General features: G+C 33.0%; 2 protein-coding genes across 3 annotated transcripts; one reads left to right on the top strand and one right to left on the bottom strand.

Annotated features, from left to right (window-relative positions):
• Positions 1-7,060: 7,060 nt before the first annotated feature.
• LOC134270639 (leukocyte surface antigen CD53-like) lies at positions 7,061-13,057 on the top strand. 2 transcript variants are annotated; one of them, XM_062752879.1, is made up of 9 exons: positions 7,061-7,453; positions 7,891-7,957; positions 8,291-8,491; positions 9,336-9,410; positions 9,701-9,799; positions 10,211-10,310; positions 11,667-11,818; positions 12,205-12,288; positions 12,740-13,057. In XM_062752879.1, exons 2-9 carry the CDS (start codon positions 7,892-7,894, stop codon positions 12,836-12,838), a joined length of 876 nt encoding a protein of 291 aa, XP_062608863.1. In that variant the 5' UTR covers positions 7,061-7,453; position 7,891; the 3' UTR covers positions 12,839-13,057. The 2 variants fall into 2 exon arrangements, with proteins under 2 accessions (XP_062608863.1, XP_062608862.1); XM_062752878.1 differs by lacking the exon at positions 7,061-7,453 and having other exon boundaries at positions 7,844-7,957.
• A 519-nt stretch (positions 13,058-13,576) lies between these two features.
• On the bottom strand, positions 13,577-18,511 carry LOC134270638 (U-scoloptoxin(05)-Cw1a-like). The gene is made up of 3 exons (XM_062752877.1): positions 18,338-18,511; positions 15,697-15,867; positions 13,577-14,225 (listed from the first exon to the last, which is right to left on the bottom strand). Exons 1-3 carry the CDS (start codon positions 18,399-18,401, stop codon positions 14,014-14,016), a joined length of 447 nt encoding a protein of 148 aa, XP_062608861.1. The 5' UTR covers positions 18,402-18,511; the 3' UTR covers positions 13,577-14,013.
• Between the last annotated feature and the right edge of the window lie 1,277 nt (positions 18,512-19,788).

Here is a 19,788-nt window from a genome sequence, read left to right as displayed (position 1 = left end):
AAAAAAAATATTGCATGTTTCGGTTCCGGTATAATGAACAACTCAATGCCTGATAGTGAGGGTGAAACCTTCTGGGAATATGATTTTTCTTGGCTGAATCAATCTTCATTTTTCCCTCACTATCATGCAATAAATGTATATTATCATATAGTCTATTTGCAGGATTATTTTTAACATTTGGACGTCTTGCACAAAAAACTCAAAGGAAAACACGGAAGTGACAAATAATATGGACATTTTTTTTTTTCAGCGACAGAAGTTCGTTAATGAAAATGGTGTCATCATTTAGCCTTCAATGTCTTATTTATTCATATTAGGACTATATAATAAAACAATTATGGACTTTTTTGGTGTTGAATATAGTTTGTTATTCACCAGAAAAATTTTCATATTGACTTTGGCTTCGCCTCAGTCAATTTGAATATTTTTCTGGTGAATAACAAACCATATTCAACACCAAAAAAGTCCATAATTGTATAATATTCACCAAATTTTAGGCCGTATTCACAAAAGGGACAGTGCGCGTGCAGCGGCATTGCGTCGTCACACTCCGTACCTCAAACAATGATGTAAACAATGAATGCAACTGCCACAAGAAGCTGAGTAGGAAAAATGTAAGACTAGCTAAAATTATTTTAAAACATTTTGACATCTTACACATCTTATAAACTCGAAAAGGAAAACATTGAGGTTACAAACTGCGATCTTGAACTATTTTAAATGGAAAGTCGTAAATGAAAATAGTGTTGTATGCGGCCTTCAATGTCTTATATTTTCAAATCCGGACTATATAATAAATGGTGTTGTATATGGTTTTTTATTCACCAGAAAGATATCAATATTGACCGAGGCGAAGCCGAGGTCAATATTGATATTTTTCTGGTGAATAAAAAAACATATACACCAAAAGAGTCCATACCGGTAACTGTTTTATTACATAGTCGGGATATGAATAAACAATACATTGAAGGCTGCATAACGACACCATTTTCATATGCGATCTTCCATTGATGCAAATTAAAAAAAGTCTAGATCAAAGTTTGTAACCTCCGTGTTTTCCTTTCCGAGTTTCGCCATTTGTACATGTTGTAAGACGTTCAAATGTTAAAAATAATTCTGCGATGCTTCACCGTTTGTTTAATAGTTTCCTGCTACATACATTATTAGTTATGTAAACACTTGGAGGGGTAATACAGAAATATGTGGGGTCCTTGAAAAAATGCAATATGTATTTTTTCAAGGATCTCATATGCATATTGGGCGAGGAGTAAGCCTCGCTCAATATGTATTTTTTCAGGGACCCCACATATTTCCGTATTACCCCTCTAAGTGTCTTCATAACGAATTTAACCTGCCGATGGTTCTCTAAAAGACTAAATATTTATAGTATCGATATAACGCTTTCACCGAGGGAAGCAAATCGTTGCAAATCCACTGTTGTCGTCAGACGCATTGTAACGTGAGTTATGAAGCTCCATGTGGGGTCACGTGAAAACAGGATATATTGATGATGTGTTGTTGGTAAATTTTAATAAATGGTGGATAGGTCACGTGGAGGAGGCACATTAGCAATGTAAGGTGGGTAGACAGTATAACATCGTTAAATACAGTATTGCTCCCAGCCAATGAAATTTCTAGATTTTAATGAGAGACAGGATAAAGCGAAATATGGCCGTTGCAATATTATTTACAACGTTGTTTGAGGTGTTGCGTTGATTGTGACGTCACAATGCCGTTGCAAGCACATTGACGCTCCAGTGAATACGGTCTCAAATCCGGTGAATATGTAATGTTATGAACTGTTTGCGTTTGTATAGATTACATGGGGACTATAAATAGACTATATAATAAAAGGTTAAAAGGGGTCATCAGATTGCCAAAACCTTGACACAATTAATCTCGAAAAGGAGAAAAATAGTTGTAGGTAAACGATATGGAGATAACGAACAGTATTCAATATCAAAGTCCATAAAACAATACAAAATAGGAGCAGAGCAAACACAGACCTCCGAAACATCAGAGGTACGATCAGGTGCCATACTCTATTAAATACATGTATTTAAAAATAATGTTTATTAACAATAATTATGCGATATTTCAACGTTTGCTAAACGTCACCTCCGTAGAAAATTGACCGGGGATCATTCTTCTACGTAGAAATTTGACCCCCTGGTCAATTTTCTACGAAGAAAAATGACCCACCTTTTTGTAGAAATTATGGTCTTGGGGTCGTTTTTCTACATGTGTATTGTAGAAAAATGACCCCGTAGAATAATGACCCCTTGTCATTTTTGATGCAGAAACATTCGATTAGGTAGGGATATTCTTGATAGGCAAATGCATATGGTTATTATCAAGTAGACTTATCATATGAAATGTTCATTTATGAAAGCTTTTAAGCTTAAATTACGAAATCAAAGTCATACATTACCTAACATTAATAATACAAACGGTTTTATTCCCATCAAAGGAAATTATCATATAGATAATAAAAAGATGCATAGACACAGATTTGAAGTTAATATGCTTCGTATATTATTATTACTATTATCATCATTGTTGTTGTTGTTGTTGTTCCCCTTCACCCATAGATATTTTATGCCAAAATTGGTTGAAATTGGGCTTAGTGGTTCTAGAGAAGAAGCTGAAAATGTTCAAAAGTTTACGAACGATTGACGAGTACGACGGACGACGACTGACAAAAACAGAGAGAAATAGGTCACCCTATTGACATGGGTGACCTAAAAAGGTCATTTTCTAACTGGCGTCAGAAAAGACACTTCAAAACTTTTCATAATTAGATCTTTATGATTTTACCCTGGATATATAATTTACAATAATCAAATATATTTTCATTTTTCAAAACTTTAACGTTTGCTTAGAAAATTAGATCTTTGGTTTCTTAAATGATTTGTTTTCTATGAATGAAGTTTCAAACCTCAAAAATAGGGATGATTCAACGAAATATCTTCCTGAGTTTACACAGTATTTCATAATGCGTATATGTATGCGCATGGTGACAAAGATTCTACGTGTATCTATGGTGATCATAACGTTAAACACGTAATATATTGGTACTTTTATGCCCTTAGATCCTTCATCTGAGATTGAGGACACATTTTTAGTCTCTTCTGTCATTCTGTTTTACACTTAATCGGCCACAAACTTACTGAAACTGATTTGATTAAATCCCTCTTTTACATAATCGTATTCAATGGCATTGTACAGTAAAACTGAAAAGAAAAAAATCCAATAATATATACAGATAAACATGGAGAGTAATAATTAAACTAAAGCATCAAAATCCTTAGAGAAGTACTGTATACAGGGAAATTTTCGCCCCAGCTTTATTTTCGCCCCTTTCGCCCAATCCTCATTTGGTCGAATTTAAAACGGGGCGAACTCAAATCATACAGTATAATTTAATAAACAAAACAATGATTGGGCGAATTTAAAACAGGGCAAAATTGTTTGCAAGTGTGAAAGGACGAAAATAACCCGGGGCGAAAATAACCCTGTACACAGTAATATTTCAAGTTGTTTTGAAATCCAATAAAATTTGATTGTTTAATATGCAAATTAAAGGTAGATTGTTTCACAGTTTTTGTTCGATGTTAAAACTCCTGTCGCTGAAAGTTTTTCTTTGATTCATAAATATATTCAATTGGACTGTGTAAGAGCATTGGGAACTTCATCAAATGATGATTGATTGATGTTGGTTTATGTCCTGTTTGAGAATTTGTCACTCTTACAGAGATATCGCCATATGATCGGTGAAGGGCTTCAAATTTAGACCTTTATCGACACTCAGGCCCATTAAGCAGTGAAATCTCTATCATGCTAAGACCTGCCATTACATGTGACTTCAGTTATAAGGTCTTATCCAAAGGACCCCCAACTTTCACTTCAAAGTGCTAATCACCTGTGAAAGATGCAGTTGCTAATATTTTTTTATCGACGAAATAGAGCCGTAACCGGGGCTCGAAACCACGACCTTACGTTCAAGCTATAGCAATTCTCATGAATGGGTGTAACGTAATTTATAAGAGGCTTCTAAAACAAAAATCTCATTTATATGCCTTTTGCATTAATTTCATTGGTAATTCTGTATTCGTGTTAAATTTTTTCCTCGAAAGAGGGCACCCTGTGTATTATCTACTTTAAAAGGGTGAATTCTGAAACTGAACAAATTAACAGAAATGGAAAATGGCATTTGATATCGAAGTATTGGCATGATAGACCAAGCTTTCATTTTTATTTACAAAGTTAGTGTCTAAGAAAATCTCAGAAGAAAGGGAGAGGTTACAGCAACCATATGGCAGGTGTCTGTGGGTTAAAAAGTGTTGAAATAAGGATTTTTTAATGAATTTATAGATATCTGTGATGGTTGAACTATTATTCACTCATATGTAATTTTTTGCCCGTTTTGGGTTTTTTTTTTAAAATATCATTATAATAATGTTCTCGGTGTGTATGGCATTTCCCTTAAGTTTAAATGTAAGAGCTAAGGGATTTGAATTCATATCAGTTAAATTGCGTTGCTTTTCTTTCTTCGATGCAATGTTTGGGGATTTGTAAAATTTTTCAAAAATGAATTAAAATGGTTAAAAGTGCTAATTTAATTCGGGGGCCCCCTACGAGTTTATGGTAAACAGAAGTTTCATTTCATGCCGTTTTCGGATCAAAACCTTTGAATGAGAAATAACCGAAAATATAATCATTAATTTGTGCTCCTCGATAAATTAATATTTTTGAGGATTTTGCAAGCCAAAAAAAATCCATATCCGATTCATGGATTATGAAACAACCAATAAGATATGCAATCAAATATATGTTGGAAAGGAGTAAAAGACATTCCCCCTCTTTACATTTGAAAGTGTAAAAAAATGTATCAGGAAACACAGATATAAGGGTTTATTGTATAAAAAGAAGGCCCCGGGGCCACATCGCTCACCTGAGCAACTGGCTAGGTAAAAGCAAAAATTAGTTCAGTATTGAAAAGTTTAAAATATTTTTAAAATGGGTTCTGGGGAGGGGGTATTTAAACAAAATTAAATCTATACTTCCTTAGAATGATTTTGTTAAACATTATGGTTTTTGTTTATAAGATAAAAATCTTCATTGATATAGCCTTTGTATTCACTTGTCCACTTTATGGCTCCTCTATTCTCCTAAATTTTAAATCTAAATTATCATTTTTATGCCTTTAAATTGATGATCAATCATCATGATGGTTTTGTGAAGAATTTTAACTATTTTTACCATGCATTCTTACGTAAAACCTTATTCACCCATTGCGGCCACACCCTAGGGGTCCTAATTTGAACAAAATTAAATCTTCCTTTACAGGTGATGATTCTGCATGAGTTTCATCTTTCCTGGCTCAGTGGTTTTGGAGAAGAAGATTTTTAAAGATTTTTCCTATGTATTCCTATGTTAAACTTTGATACTCCGTTGTGGCCCCATCCTAGCCAAGGGGGTCATGATTTGAACAGACTTGAATCCTTGCTAGCTGGAGATGATTCCATATGAGTTTCATCTTTCCTGGCCCAGTGGTCTTAAAGAGGATAATTTTTAAAGATTTTCCCTATGTATTCTTTTGTTGTATTTGATGCCACTTTGTGGCCCCACCCTACCCCTGGGTGTCAAGATTTGAACAAACTTGAATCTTTGCTACCTGAGGATGATTCTTCATGAGTTTCATCTTTCCCGGCCCGTGGTTCTGGAGAGGATAATTTTTAAAGATTTTTCCTATGTCTTCTTACGTTAAACTTTGATACCCCATTGTGGCCCCACCCTACCGCAGGGGGTCATGATTTGAACAAACTTGAATCTTTGCTACCTGGGGATGATTCCACATGAGTTTCATCTTTTCTGGCCTAGTGGTTCTGGAGAGGATAATTTTTAAAAAAGATTTTCCCTATGTATTCCTAAGTTGAACTTTAATTTGATACCCCATTGTGGACCCACCCTACCCCCGGTTGTCATAATTTGAACAAACTTGAATCAACACTACCTGAGGATGATTCCACATGAGTTTCATCTTTCCTGGCTCAGTGGTTCTGGAGAAGAATATTTTTAAAAGATGATATTAATTTGTCACTAATTCATAATTATCTCCCCTTGGAAGAGGGGTGGCCCTTCATTTGAACAAACTTGAATCCCCTTCACTCAAGGAAACTTTGTGGCAAGTTTGGTCAAAATTGTCCCAGTGGTTCTTGAGAAGAAGATGAAAATTTGAAAAGTTAACGAAGACAACGACAACGACTACAACAACGACTTGGTGAGCTGAAAAAGTAGGGGGTCAAATTTCCATGGGAGTCATTTTTCAACGTGTGTGGAGTCGTAGAATTACTGGTCTGGAATGGTTTTCTACGGTCAAAATATGATATACTTGTAGAATATTGATCCTAAGTCATTTTTCTAAATGACCCCCTGGTCAATATTCTACGGGGGTCACTTTTCGTCTTTACACCGGTCCCATAATATTTCCTATGAGAATATCACAGAAAACATAAAAAAAAATTGCTTAACGGTCGTTGGACAAAAAATATTAAAATCATGAGAACTTAAAATTGCTGTCAAGAGCAACCGACTGGCCTCTCAAAATAGGGGCCAAAAAATCTTATTAAATCTTATCTCCTAAATGATATTTATATTTTACACATGCAATACTGAAGCAAAATTATTCGTCTTGTCAGTTTTTTATGTTTTTTTTTATATTTGTACAAAAATCTCAATTAAAATCTTATCACATCTTATCAATTATTCGACGGTAGACCCACTCGTTGGTCACAACGAGATCAGATCTTGTTATGTTGCTTTTACGTCTTATACTATAGAGTCAGTAATTAAGCTTACATGTACCAACATTAAATACATATTCTTTAAAAATATTGGTAACTTGCATTTTTATTACAATATCATACATGAGGACATAATTATTTTGCAATTTACATACTTTTCCTGTGTGTTACCTAATTTAATTATCTCTCATGTAGGTAGCAGAAATACACCTACATGAAGATTTAATTAATTGCACAATATCGGAATTAATATAATTGCAGCGAAATTGGCTCTGCGTTTTGTTTCAGTGCCGTATTATTTCATTACATCAGCCGTATCTATTATCTACCGAGGTAATTTCAAAAACAAAAGTCGCTATTGTCCAGGCACTACCGCTAACATAAACAATATACTCTCCTTTCGGCTAAGCAAGTGAGTATTGATGCACTCAAAACACGAAATAAGAGATAAACATTGATTGTGAAGATGCTGCAGACGAATGTTTCCATGGCAACGACCCTGGGAGTTTTAGCTTATTATAGAGAATTAGCATCAAAAACTGTTACAGCCGTGCTGTTTAAAATTGTTTTACATTATTAAACACTGTATCGAATCAGAGAGGTTTTGGAGGTTTCAGGGCAATATAGATATGCAGAGGTTGAAACAGGTATGTTAAACGTTCAGTGTTTGTTACTATATATAATTAATTTTCTTTCTTTCATTTTTCAAATTATTAGATGAACATTATCGAAAGAAATATTAAATGAATGTTATATATGTTATTTAACACATATATAATTATATAAATATCTGCATTATAATTGTGGCTCTATAAGCATGATAAAGTTCGCAAAAGTGAAATCAAATGCATTATTTTGAAAACAAGTAATTTTGTTGCGAAGTAAACACATAATAAGTTAACTTCATTGAAACCTGTAATAAAGTAATTTGACGTATCTCTCTATTGCTTTCTTTGTATACCCGTTAAACATTACTAGATGTGAAATTATATAATTATTCCAAGAAATACATCGATTTCATCTTTACTACATGAAATGTTTTAATGTATTTATTTGTAACATACTTCAACCAATTTATTTGTAGAATGGGGCTAGCTCGCTGTGGAAAAATTGTAAAGTACACGATGTTTATTCTCAACCTTCTGACATTTGTAAGTAAATGTATATCACTCAGTCTGTCTGATTGCTGTATATCACTCAGTCTGTCTGATTGCTGTTATTACACCGGTATACCTATGTAAATGTATATTATTTATAGCGCTTTTATTATTTTTCTGAAAATGATGGTACAATCTTTTAAAACATCATTATAGAGAGGTTGAAAAAAGAACCTACACTAAAAAAAATACACAGTACGTCCCCACTGGGCTTTCCCTCACAGTTATAGAGTAAATGTACCGTTATATCAGTTCTAACATGTCTATTTAAAGTATATAAACTATTCATGTATATATAAAGTCATCAAAACTCTCCGTAATTTTCAGCTGGGAGGTTGTGCACTTCTTGGATACGGGAGCTATTTAAAGGATAACAACATATCCCTGTTTGGTATATTGACAGTAGTTCTAGAGTATGTACATCTCTCCGTTCCATGGATATTGATAATTACAGCCATTGTCTGTATCATTGTGTCCTTTCTTGGTTGTTGTGGTGCCATCAAGAAAATAAGAGGCATGTTGACCATGGTAAGATTTCTCTTCCTGGAACAAATCTTCTCAATGATACAATCTACTGTAAACAACCAATTTTTTTTTATTAAATTAATAAGATTACATGTATTCTCATATACCTTAAGGAACATATGAACCTAATGTTGGAAACCTTTTCTCCCCCATATGGCATCTGATCCCACCTCTAATATTTGTACATAATTATTTATTTTTGCTCTATGTCTTATTTTATTATCAATGTAGATTTGTGAGCATGAATATTGTTTGTTACCGTCATATTTTATTCAATAAAACTTTTGAAATGCATCCATATTCCTTAAAATTGTATCTAGATAGGTAGAGTCCATCTTGTAGTTTGGCAAAATAAGCCTTAAACTGTCGACGCGATGAATAACTTAAGGAAATTAATTATACTGTTATGATTTACTTTCAAAAAATGCATATTTCTTCTGAATTGATTTGTCTTTCAAATAAAATTAATTATACTGTTATTATAATTTACTTTCAAAATATGCATATTTCTTCTAATTTGATTTGTCTTTCAAATGAAATTTATTATACTGTTATTATAATTTACTTTCAAAATATGCATATTTCTTCTAATTTGATTTGTCTTTCAAATGAAATTAATTATACTGTTATTATAATTTACTTTCAAAATATGCATATTTCTTCTGAATTGATTTGTCTTTCAAATAAAATTAATTATACTGTTATTATAATTTACTTTCAAAATATGCATATTTCTTCTGAATTGATTTGTCTTTCAAATGAAATTAATTATACTGTTATTATAATTTACTTTCAAAATATGCATATTTCTTCTGAATTGAATTGCCTTTCATTTTGTTTTTTTAAGCACTTTCTTCTCCTTCTTGGTTTGTTCCTAGCATTACTCGTAGGAGGAGTCCTTGGTTACCAATATAAAGAAACGGTGAGTGATCCTAGATTTAGGTACGGGTATTGTGGTTCAAGAATGCAGAGACGGTCTGCTCCTCAAAGAAGTGTAAAATATTTCTTTTCTTAAACTAGTTATATATGTATTTTTTTTAAATTTGGTTGTATTTACTTTCTCATTTAATTTCTTTGATAGGAAATGTTCAACAGAAAAGTCAAATTTATGAAAGGTTTAAGTTTACAATTTTTTTTTTCAATTAACTTCCACTTTTCATTAAACGTTTTCTTCAAGAATTTCTATAATTAATAATGATATTTTTCCTTTAGATAGAATCCTCTATCGTGTTACAAATGGAGACATCCCTTAACAACTCGTACGGTGTGGATAACTTTGTCACGCATGCGTGGGACCAGTTACAATCCACAGTAATACACAAATACACAGGCAAATCACCATTTCATTATCATCTGTATCATTTGTATCATTATTTTCAAGTTCAGTGATTTTTTTATAGAAGCATTTCTATTTGATACTGTATATGTATGATCATTAGCATGTACTAAATATATAACTTTCACCGCAAGTGAAATTTTCCTGTGATGCATGTTATAAAATATTTTAATACTAGAAGTCAAAATATTTTTTTACTTACTCTACGTAGTAAAAATTAAAAAAAAGTAAACTGGATGTTTTAAGATGTAGATAATTAAAATCTACCTTTTCTAATTTTAAAAAATCTTAATTTCTTATACTTGTAAACGGTGAAGCGCTGGTGTATGTATATTTGTCTACTGCTCTTATGAACATTTCTAAACATTAATTATTAATATTTTCAGCTACACTGTTGCGGAATAGAAGGAAATGAAAACTCAACTTACTCCTGGTCTTTTTATAAACTATCTACGGACTGGTATAAAAACCAAGTACAGACTGTAGGTAAGAATTTTTATCCCTAAAGTTTCATAATAGACCTAAAAGTCTGTGTCATAAGGTAATCAAAATTACATGTAAATAAGATTAATTAGGATACTCTTCACTTCTTGGTCAAACCCGGTACTTTCAATAAAAATTGTTAGATGAAGATTCTTGTAAGATTTTTCACAGTAAGTATTGCCTGAAGTAATTGATATCTTAAGACACATTTTGATAAAATCGATTTGCAATATTCATGATAAAGTCTCATTGAAAATGAAAAAGTATTGCATTAAAAACTTTGCGTACGGATAAGCGTAATTATGCAAATTCTGGGATCGTAGATCACAGTAATTTACTAATGGAAATGACAGTCTTTTGGGAGTTCATCAATAAATATCCATGCTTGCCACAGAAATCTTTCATGTGAAACATCAAAATCTTTTCAAGTCTTAGTGAGCGAAAACATTTTTTACATTGAACGCATGTGTAAATAAGATTAACAAGAGGTCCAGGGGCCACATCGCTCACATGAGCACTGGCTAGGAAAAAACAAAAAAATCTTTGCCCCACCATATATTGTGACCCCCCCTACCCCTGAGGGTCATGATTTGAACAGTCTTGAATACACACCACCTGATCATGCTTCGATATAAAAAAGACTAATCCTAGCTTGTTCTTGAGACGAACATCTTTCCTATATATTCCTATGTAAACCTTAGATCAACCATTGTTACCCCACCCTATACCCCAGGGTAAATTATATGAAGAAACTTGACTATACACCACCTGAGTATGCATACATATAAAATGACCAATCATGGCTTTGCTGGTCTTGAGAAGAAAATTCTTAAAGATTTTCCTTATACATTCCTATATACAAAAAAAAAACCCTAGTCTGTCCATTGTGGCTCAGCCCTACCCCCGATGGTCATAATTTGAACAAACTTGAATATGCACTACCTGAGGATGCTTCCAAATGAGTTTCATCTTTTCTGGCCCAGTGGTTCTTGAGAAGAAGATTCTTTTAAATGACATTTATTTTTTACTTAATAGTATTCATAATTATCTCCCCTTGGAAGAGGACGTGGCCCTTCAATTGAACAAACTTGATTTCCCTTACCTAAGGAAACTTTATGGCAAGTTTGGTAAAAAATGTCCACGTGGTTCCTAAGAAGAAAGTGAAAATATGAGAATTTTAAAACGATGACAACAGACAACGGACAAATTTTGATCACAAAAGCTCTCTTGAGCCTTCGGCTGTGATTGAATTTTACTGACACAAAGAAAAATATGTACTGGTGCATTGACAAGGTCAGTCAGATTGCTTACTTGTCAATAATTAAACATTGTTGATTTTCACTTTTTCTCATTTTTAAGGACGTCTACAATATGTACCGGAGAGCTGCTGTAAATATCCATATGATACAAACAACGTGACCAAATGTATAGGACTACAAAACAGATACACAGCCCCTGTGGTGGGGCCTCCTGTCTCATTAATAATGCAGAATGACCAACTTTTTACTCAGGTAAATACAAATACTGTTTATCAGGGGTGTCTTTGCTCCTGTTTTATTTTCGCCCTTATTATAGGTGGGTGAATTTTTTTAAACGAGGCGGAATCACGAATACAGTATAGTGTCTTTAAACAAAACTATGATTGAACGAATTTTAAACGGGGTAGAGTTGGTCGTAAGTACAAAATGGCGAAAATTAATATTAGGCGAAAATAACCCTTATACACTATACCGACGTCCTCTCTGCATAGCACATGTGCAAGTTCAAATGTAGTTTCTAGTGAATGATCTGGTTATTCTTCTTAAACCTATAATCTCAAATACTTTACTTTTTTGAAAACAAAATAAATGTTAAATTGTACATCAATAATACTAATACAAAAATAATGTAATTTTAGGGATGTTGGACAGTGCTGCTAAGCATTGTACAAAATAAACTCTGGCTGGCCATGATTTTAGGAACAGTTTCAGCTTCTCTGTTGGTGAGTTATCTTTCTTCACAAGAGAGAGAGAGAGAGAGAGAGAGAGAGAGAGAGAGAGAGAGAGAGAGAGAGAGAGAGAGAGAGAGAGAGAGAGAGAGAGAGAGAGAGAGAGAACTCTAAAGAAAAATCAAGATTCTGCATTTTGTTTTTTCTTTCTTAAATGTGAACTTTTCTCGATGTTGCATAAAAATTGGTAAAAGCAAGTATTGATTATCTGTAGAGCAAGAAGATTAATATGTAAACGAGATAGTGATTTCAATTTCATTATTTAGATTTAATGACCAGCGTTAGCTTAATCTTAAGTTTATGGCAGAGAGCCAAACTATTTCTCTTTAATCCTGAGCAGAATAACGTAAATATTTAACAAATTATGTCAGAAGCCAAGTAATTTTGACTTGAGATTTTGCTTTTGATGCCCACAGCATCCTTAAAAGACGGTGTTCTCTTTCAGTTGATTGGAATGATAATGTCTGTTTGTCTGTGCAAAAGAATAGAGGAACAGATTTATGAAGAGGACGATGAAAGATTTCAAGAATTCATTCTATCATGAACATACAGACTGATCTCGAATCAAAGCTATTCAAATTCATTGTAATTTTTCGTAATTATCAATTTCCTCAATTTATTGTCAAAAAGGAAAGTATTGTTGAACACGACATGTACTGTCATACAAAGATATTTAAATCAAATGTAAACATAGAATTAATTTTGCATGTTTGTGGAATATAATTTTAACAATTTGTAAAATAATCAATATTTCACACTACAATTAAGGGTTTGTATGTAAAAATAAATCAAAAGAAAACATTAATTTGTGAAATAATCAAATAATATAATATTTCAATGTAGAATTCAACAGGTGTTCAGCATGTAGACTTATTCAATTTACAGCGTTAACTAGAAATTATCTGCAAAGCCGACATGAACAGTATATATAAATAATAAAAATGTAGATAAAAGTGAAAATGATTACAGAATTGTATTACCTTAACAAAAATACACTATAGAGAACTATATATATTGTGAATATTTTGATTTGCTTTGAAAGTATCTCTAGATCTAGTTTTCAGATTTAGGGTATCAAAATTTAATATTAATTCTAATCCACTGATGCACATTGTAGAAACAGAATGTGGACATTCATACAATGCATATGGCATTGCAAGATTGAAGGCAAGCTTAGAAACTAATGTAGGAAAATCGTATTACAAATTCTTTGATTTACATAAACTACTTGAAATCAAATACTTTACATTACAATTTTTGTAAAGCTTAAAGTAAGTACGTAATTGAATATTAAATGTTTAGTACAGCTTTAGATAACAAATTCAAAATGTTAGATTGATTTAATCAAGACCAATCTTTATTTTCGTCGCTTTTAAAATATAAAAATAGGTGGATTCCAATAGTTTTTACTTTTCTATTTTTTCATCAAATATGAGGAAAATAAGTGAAATAAGAAACATTTAATTAAAAAAAAAACTCTTGAAAAAATGTAAAATGTGTGGCTTAATTAAATGGTGTTTCTTTCTCTATCCTAAATACTGATTTATGTATGATACAAAAATATCTTTAAATTAGATTGTCATGTCAGGAATTGATCATGTTATTTGCACTCAATTTTCCCTCAAACTGCATGCTTATTATACAATGATTCCACTGGTAATTACATGACCATCTCGTACATGTGATGGTTGTTAATATCCAGCATCGCGTGCATCCATTTTAAAAGCTGTAATACAACCATTTACAGATCATTGCAGCAGTGATTACTTGAAGTGTATCTGTCATTGGTCTGCTCCCAGGATTGCATGCATCCGTCTCACACGAGGATACACATCCGTCATACAAAACATTCTCCAAATTGAATTGATTACAGTTTGCGTCCAGCGACTCGATAGAGCAGGAACGAATTATTGTCTCCGTCCCATCTATAGCTGAAAGCGGAGAAAATTTAAAGTGCCATTTAATGTTTGATTAAATGTACAGTTAAAAGCTTGACCCCTTTAAATTTGTAATCAATATAATCAATAACAAAAGCATACTCTGGCGAAGATGAGTCACATGTGAAAGTCAATTTGTTTAAGCGAATGGTTTTAAGATGTGTTGCATTTTCCTTCCATCGATATTTTTGATTCAATGAACCTTGCTTTGTCAATTCCAGACAGTCTTTTAAACAGAAGTCTCTGCCTTCCAGGCTTGAATCAATATGTTGTCTTTCAGTAAGACACTGTCTGTACAATGGTTTACATACCAAAAAGGAAACCTTAATACGAAACTTGCTGAGAATTATTATTAAGTCTTACGGTACACGATTTATAAGCGAAGACCAGGCTTTAATTAGGTACCCGGGGAAAGATGATGAATAAAATATTAGATACACGTATATAGAAAGATCTAAATCAAAGATGATGGCTAATGATTGAACCACCTGCGGCATCGTATCTATAGAAAAGCCTGTTATGGGATTTGGTTATGAACTCCAACGAAGTTTTAAAATGCCTCACCTTTATTCTGTATTTACACCAATAAACAAACATGCGAGTAAAAAATGCAAATTGCGATATAGCACTGAAAACACTGATTTTCAAAAAGATATGTTAGCTATGGAGTTCAGGTTAAAATACTGATGATTTCTCTGTACATCCCCAGTGGGGAAAAAAACTCAGTTTCCTAAAACTTTGCTAAAAACTTTCATCTTTCTTGACTTTCTAAAGTGAAATAAGATAACGTATAGTATAATACGGCAATTAAATTCGCAGTCAATTGGAACAAAATAAATCTGGAGTAGAACAAAGACGGACTCTCCAAATAATCAGAAAAGGATCACATGCCATAAAGGAGGAAGTTTGACCGCTAAGGATGCTGATACATGTAGGTCACATTCTCCTTGGATTATTTCCTTGATCATTTCAATATTCTCCTTATTTAACTACAGGTATTTCTCTAGTTAATCTAATAAACCAGTGGTAAACAATGCAAGACATGGAAATATTTGCTTGTTTTTGTTAAAAGTGTCTCTCTCAAGAATTATTTTACTCATAGAGACACAAACATTTGCCGGTGAAGAGCTACAAATTTTGTCTTACACTCTGCACTCATCGCCATTGAGCAATGAGTGATCTTCTTTGCACCAACAACTACTGCGACACGGGATGTCGGTTTAAACAGTTTAAATGGTCTCATCCGAAGGACCTGCCTCCATGTCCCACAGTGGGATTCGAACCCATGACGTAAGGATCAACTCGGTTACTTCTTACTTCAGATTTTAGAGCAGACACTCCAACCACTGCGCCACGATGGCGATGACATTAAAAATTAGGTCCTCAAAAACTGCTTTTTAACAGAATGTTTTAAATGCTATTATTTTTTAAGAAAAAGATAATACCCATTTTAATAAATACTTACAACTGGTGCCTTTGATCTTGGTGCAGTACCTCGCTGGGAAAAGTCCGACCCTCCCCTCTCGCCCCTCCCCACAGTCTACTGTTACGTTATTGTAGGCTGGGTGGAAGGGGTCGTGACAAAAAGGATCGCTGAAGTTTCTGGAGGAACATTTGTAGCAATTTATTGCTTCAACTGTACAAAATTAAGAATTCATTATAAGAGAAACATTCAATGCTGCTATATCCAATGCATTTAAAACTTTTCTATAGAATGCAAACGTTTTCATTTAAAAAAAACATCAAGACTGTTAAACTGTTATGGGGAGATTGATCGTGGGCATTTATGTCTGCTGTTCAATTCAGAGGTTACATTTTTTCTTCTGTTCATAATATCTGCAAGGTCAAGCAAAGGTCGTAATTTTCAAATTTGTTTCTCTAATTAAACTTCATCTCCAAAATGCAAATCATTTACAATATAATCAAAGGCATTATCTTCTTCAGATAACTTTTGTCGAAATCTAACAAAGAATTGGTGGTCGACAAAAGGATCGAACTCTTAAGGAATATTTTTTGCTTTATAAATCTATCAGTGAGAGAATATTATGCTGAATAAGTTCAGAAGAAAAAACGTAATCAATGATCATTCCGCATGCAAATTTTCAATAGATTCACATCAAGTCACCATCCCAATAACAAGACATTGGAGCATGCTTCCGGTCATGTGTCTATTGCAAAAGACACCAAGCAGTACACAAAACAAGAGATCGAACTGGAGAAGAAAAAACACAATTTGCGAAACATGCTTGAAGAGAATCAGAAAGCGGGACTGTTTGTCGGCTCGAGGTAATCGATTTAGAACAGAAGTATAACGACCTAATAATAGAATTAAGCTTTGTGCAATCAAAATAACATGAATATAAAATTCAGCGGGGAATGAGATATTGGATTTTGTAGAAGAGTGCTTTGTTCGATTACAGAGTCCAATGTATGATTATTTTATATATCTAAGGTAATTTCTAATAAAAATGGATTTTGATTTCGTTTTCTTCTTTCATTTTTCTCATTTTCTTTTTTAAGTATATCTTGCAAGAAAGATTATTGGCAGCAAGCATTGTGTATCAATAAAATTTTATCAATTACTCCACTGTGCTGAACACTATACTAGTATAATGACATTTAACATGAAAAACTTTGCCAAGTTCCTGAATTGAGGAGCATGATATGAGACTATTTTGTTCCCCTTCGTGAAATTTAAAATTTCACTAAGCTATGGCGCTCCCCTGTCTTAGATCAGAGAGGAAAAACATTTATAATCATAATTCATTTTTTTTTCATAGAAAATAAGAAATATTATTACATGCAAGGTAACTTTTATAAAAGGAATCATGGAAATATTGTATATCCTCTTTCTATAAAGATATTTAATTTCTTTTATGTATGCAGAATTTTATAATTTTGTAATATGTCATTGAGCTCTTCTACCAAAAAAAAAAAAAAAAAAAAAAAAAAAATTGGTAGTATTTGATTAAAGCATTCTTTAATTTTAATATAAAATTTTATATTTTGGACACAGCGCTTACACAATACATCATCCAAATCAAGTTCAATCATTGATTTTCTGTTCAGTGTTTAGTATAAATGCTTCACATTGAACAATGGACTATATAATTAACCGTACGATACCTTGCCTTGTAGCAAATTTTGGGATACCCAATGGGGCCATATATTAAATACAAGCCTTTTTTATTATTTACATATGCACTTGTAAACTCCTAGATATCATTAACAGATGAATGATAAATCATTATCGAGCAAACATCGAGCAAACATACGTACGCGTGTTAAATAAGATCTTTCTCTGCTGTAAATTGTTCAATAGCATGTCATTGCCGTGGGTTTAGTTAAATATTTATATCTCATTATTACAAAAGTAGTGAAGTTTTAATTGATTTTGGCCCCTGTGGAATCAGGCGATGCTCAAGCAAGGTTTACTTTGTACTTATGGCATGCCGCTACAGTTGTTTAATATAGCAAGGTTTTTGTGTCAATGATAAATTGATTAAAGCGCGGTTGCCATTGGTATTGAGACAATTTATATGTTCGGGGATTTATATGTATTACTTTTATATAATTATGCGAGGATGTAAAATCTATATACATGAACGCTTAAAAACGGAGTATTTTAGAATTGAAACGTGGCATCCCAATACCATCCATAATGCAAACGTAAAAAAAAGTTTTCGTCTTTGATTTATTTTTAATTCTTAACTAAGTTAATAAGTTAGACTATGATTTTTTAAACAACCATATGTCGATTACAAATAGCTATAGATAAAACGGCTTTATCTGCTCTTATATGAATCAAACATAATTACATTTTTAGTATGTATGCAATGCTTGCACAGATAGTTTTAGTGCTAAAAGAGTGAAGTTGCTCGGTTATTCAAAGGAAATTGCTCCATTGATCTTTATTTAAAGATTGAAGAAATGACAGATATGGCATAAAATTACCCATTCAATCTGAAAGAGAGGTTTCTCATCATTGAAAAGATGCACTTTATGCCAAACACATGCCATATTCTTAGTGAAAAGCAAAAAAACTGCTACGCTTATGCCGCATTGATAGAGAATTCTTCAACAATAGATTAAACAAAAACAGTTACCTGCAACATAGAGATGAGAGAACATAAATATTCCAAAAATAAAATTCATCAGACACCAACTCATCGTTGTGTTTTGAACATCATATATTTTACTTTAGGTATCGGCCATCATGCTTCTGTCTTGTATATCAGCAGCTTTCGTCTGCTAGCTACAGCATCACGTGACCAATCAATGGCGGGAACTGGGGAACAATGTCATGTACGAAACATTGCTATCTAGGATTGGAGGGAGGTCATAATCCTTTCCATAGATTGCATATTTACAGAATTATACACTTTACAAAGGCATCGGAATCTGTGGTCTGGGGGGAGATTTAGCCTCCTTTTTTGTTTTGCAAAGATAGACATAATATTTCCATTGAAAATAGCTAGTGTTTGTGCTCGTCTAGAAAATTTCTGTTGGTTTAGCACCCTTCCCGTAATCTTTTAATCTGCTACCGACGCCTATGTTTTACATTAACATTTAAAAAAAAAATTAGTACATATCTGGCGAAACTGTATACATGTATTTGTCAAAATAGAAATAAAGCATTAATTACCACCTCGATATTCAAAGTCTTTACACCAGCAATCGATTTGTTCATACAAAATGTACACATACATGTTGGACTCATGATAAAAGATTTTAAAATGAAGGATATTCTACAGACTTCTTATTTGAAAATGTTATTTTTTAGCTCACCTGAGCTAAAGGCTCAAGTGAGCTTTTCTGATCAAAATTTGTCCGTTGTCTGTAAACTTTTCACATTTTTATCTTCTTCTCAAGAACCACTGGGCCAATTTCAACCAAACTTGCTACAAAGTATCCTTGGGTAAAGGGAATTCAAGTTTGTTCAAATGAAGAGCCACGCCCTTTTCCAAGGGGAGATAATTATGAATTAGAGAAAAATTAATGACATTTTTAAAAAATCTTCTTCTCAAGAACCACTGGGCCAGGAAAGATGAAACTCATGTGGAATCATCCTCAGGTAGTGTAGATTCAAGTTTGTTCAAATCATGAACCTCGGGGGTAGGGTGGGGCCAAAATGGCCGATCAAATTTTTATATAGGAATATATAGGAAAATTCTTTAAAAATCTTCTTCTCAAGAACCACTGGGCCAGGGAAGATGAAACTCATGTGGAATCATCCTCAGAAAGTGTAGATTCTAATTTGTTCAAATCATGAATCCCGGGGGTAGGGTGGGGCCACAATGGCAGATCAAAGTTTTACATTGGAATATATAGGAAAAATCTTCTCATTGAGACATGCAAGATAAAACTCCTGTGGAATCATCCTCATGTCGTGTAGATTCAAGTTTTTTCAAATCATAACCCCCGGGGGTAGGGTGGGGCCTAATGGCCGATCAAAGTTTTACATAGGAATATGTAGGGAAACCGTTTAAAATCTTCTTTTCAAGTACTTCAAAGCCATGCTTAGTGACATTTATAGGGAATCATCCTCGGGTAGTGT

The sequence above is a fragment of the Saccostrea cucullata genome, unplaced genomic scaffold, assembly GCF_032062105.1.
Source record: "Saccostrea cucullata isolate Sc308-1 unplaced genomic scaffold, CSIRO_AGI_Scuc_v1 ctg468, whole genome shotgun sequence".
Taxonomy (NCBI): domain Eukaryota; kingdom Metazoa; phylum Mollusca; class Bivalvia; order Ostreida; family Ostreidae; genus Saccostrea; species Saccostrea cuccullata.
The sequence above is the reverse complement of the archived record's forward strand: the minus strand, read 5'-3'. Positions and strand labels throughout refer to the sequence as shown.

What these genes read in the sequence shown, in the direction of transcription:
- LOC134270638 (XM_062752877.1), bottom strand. Translation starts at nt 18,401, where the DNA reads ATGAGTTGGTGTCTGATGAATTTTATTTTTGGAATATTTATGTTCTCT. An exon ending in CTCTCATCTCTATGTTGCAG is followed by an intron (nt 15,868 to 18,337) that starts GTAACTGTTTTT and finishes AATTTTGTACAG; the next exon opens with TTGAAGCAATAAATTGCTAC. An exon ending in CAAGATCAAAGGCACCAGTT is followed by an intron (nt 14,226 to 15,696) that starts GTAAGTATTTAT and finishes CTCCGCTTTCAG; the next exon opens with CTATAGATGGGACGGAGACA.
- LOC134270639 (XM_062752878.1), top strand. Translation starts at nt 7,850, where the DNA reads ATGTATTTATTTGTAACATACTTCAACCAATTTATTTGTAGAATGGGG. An exon ending in GTTACCAATATAAAGAAACG is followed by an intron (nt 9,411 to 9,700) that starts GTGAGTGATCCT and finishes TTTTTCCTTTAG; the next exon opens with ATAGAATCCTCTATCGTGTT. An exon ending in AAACCAAGTACAGACTGTAG is followed by an intron (nt 10,311 to 11,666) that starts GTAAGAATTTTT and finishes CTCATTTTTAAG; the next exon opens with GACGTCTACAATATGTACCG.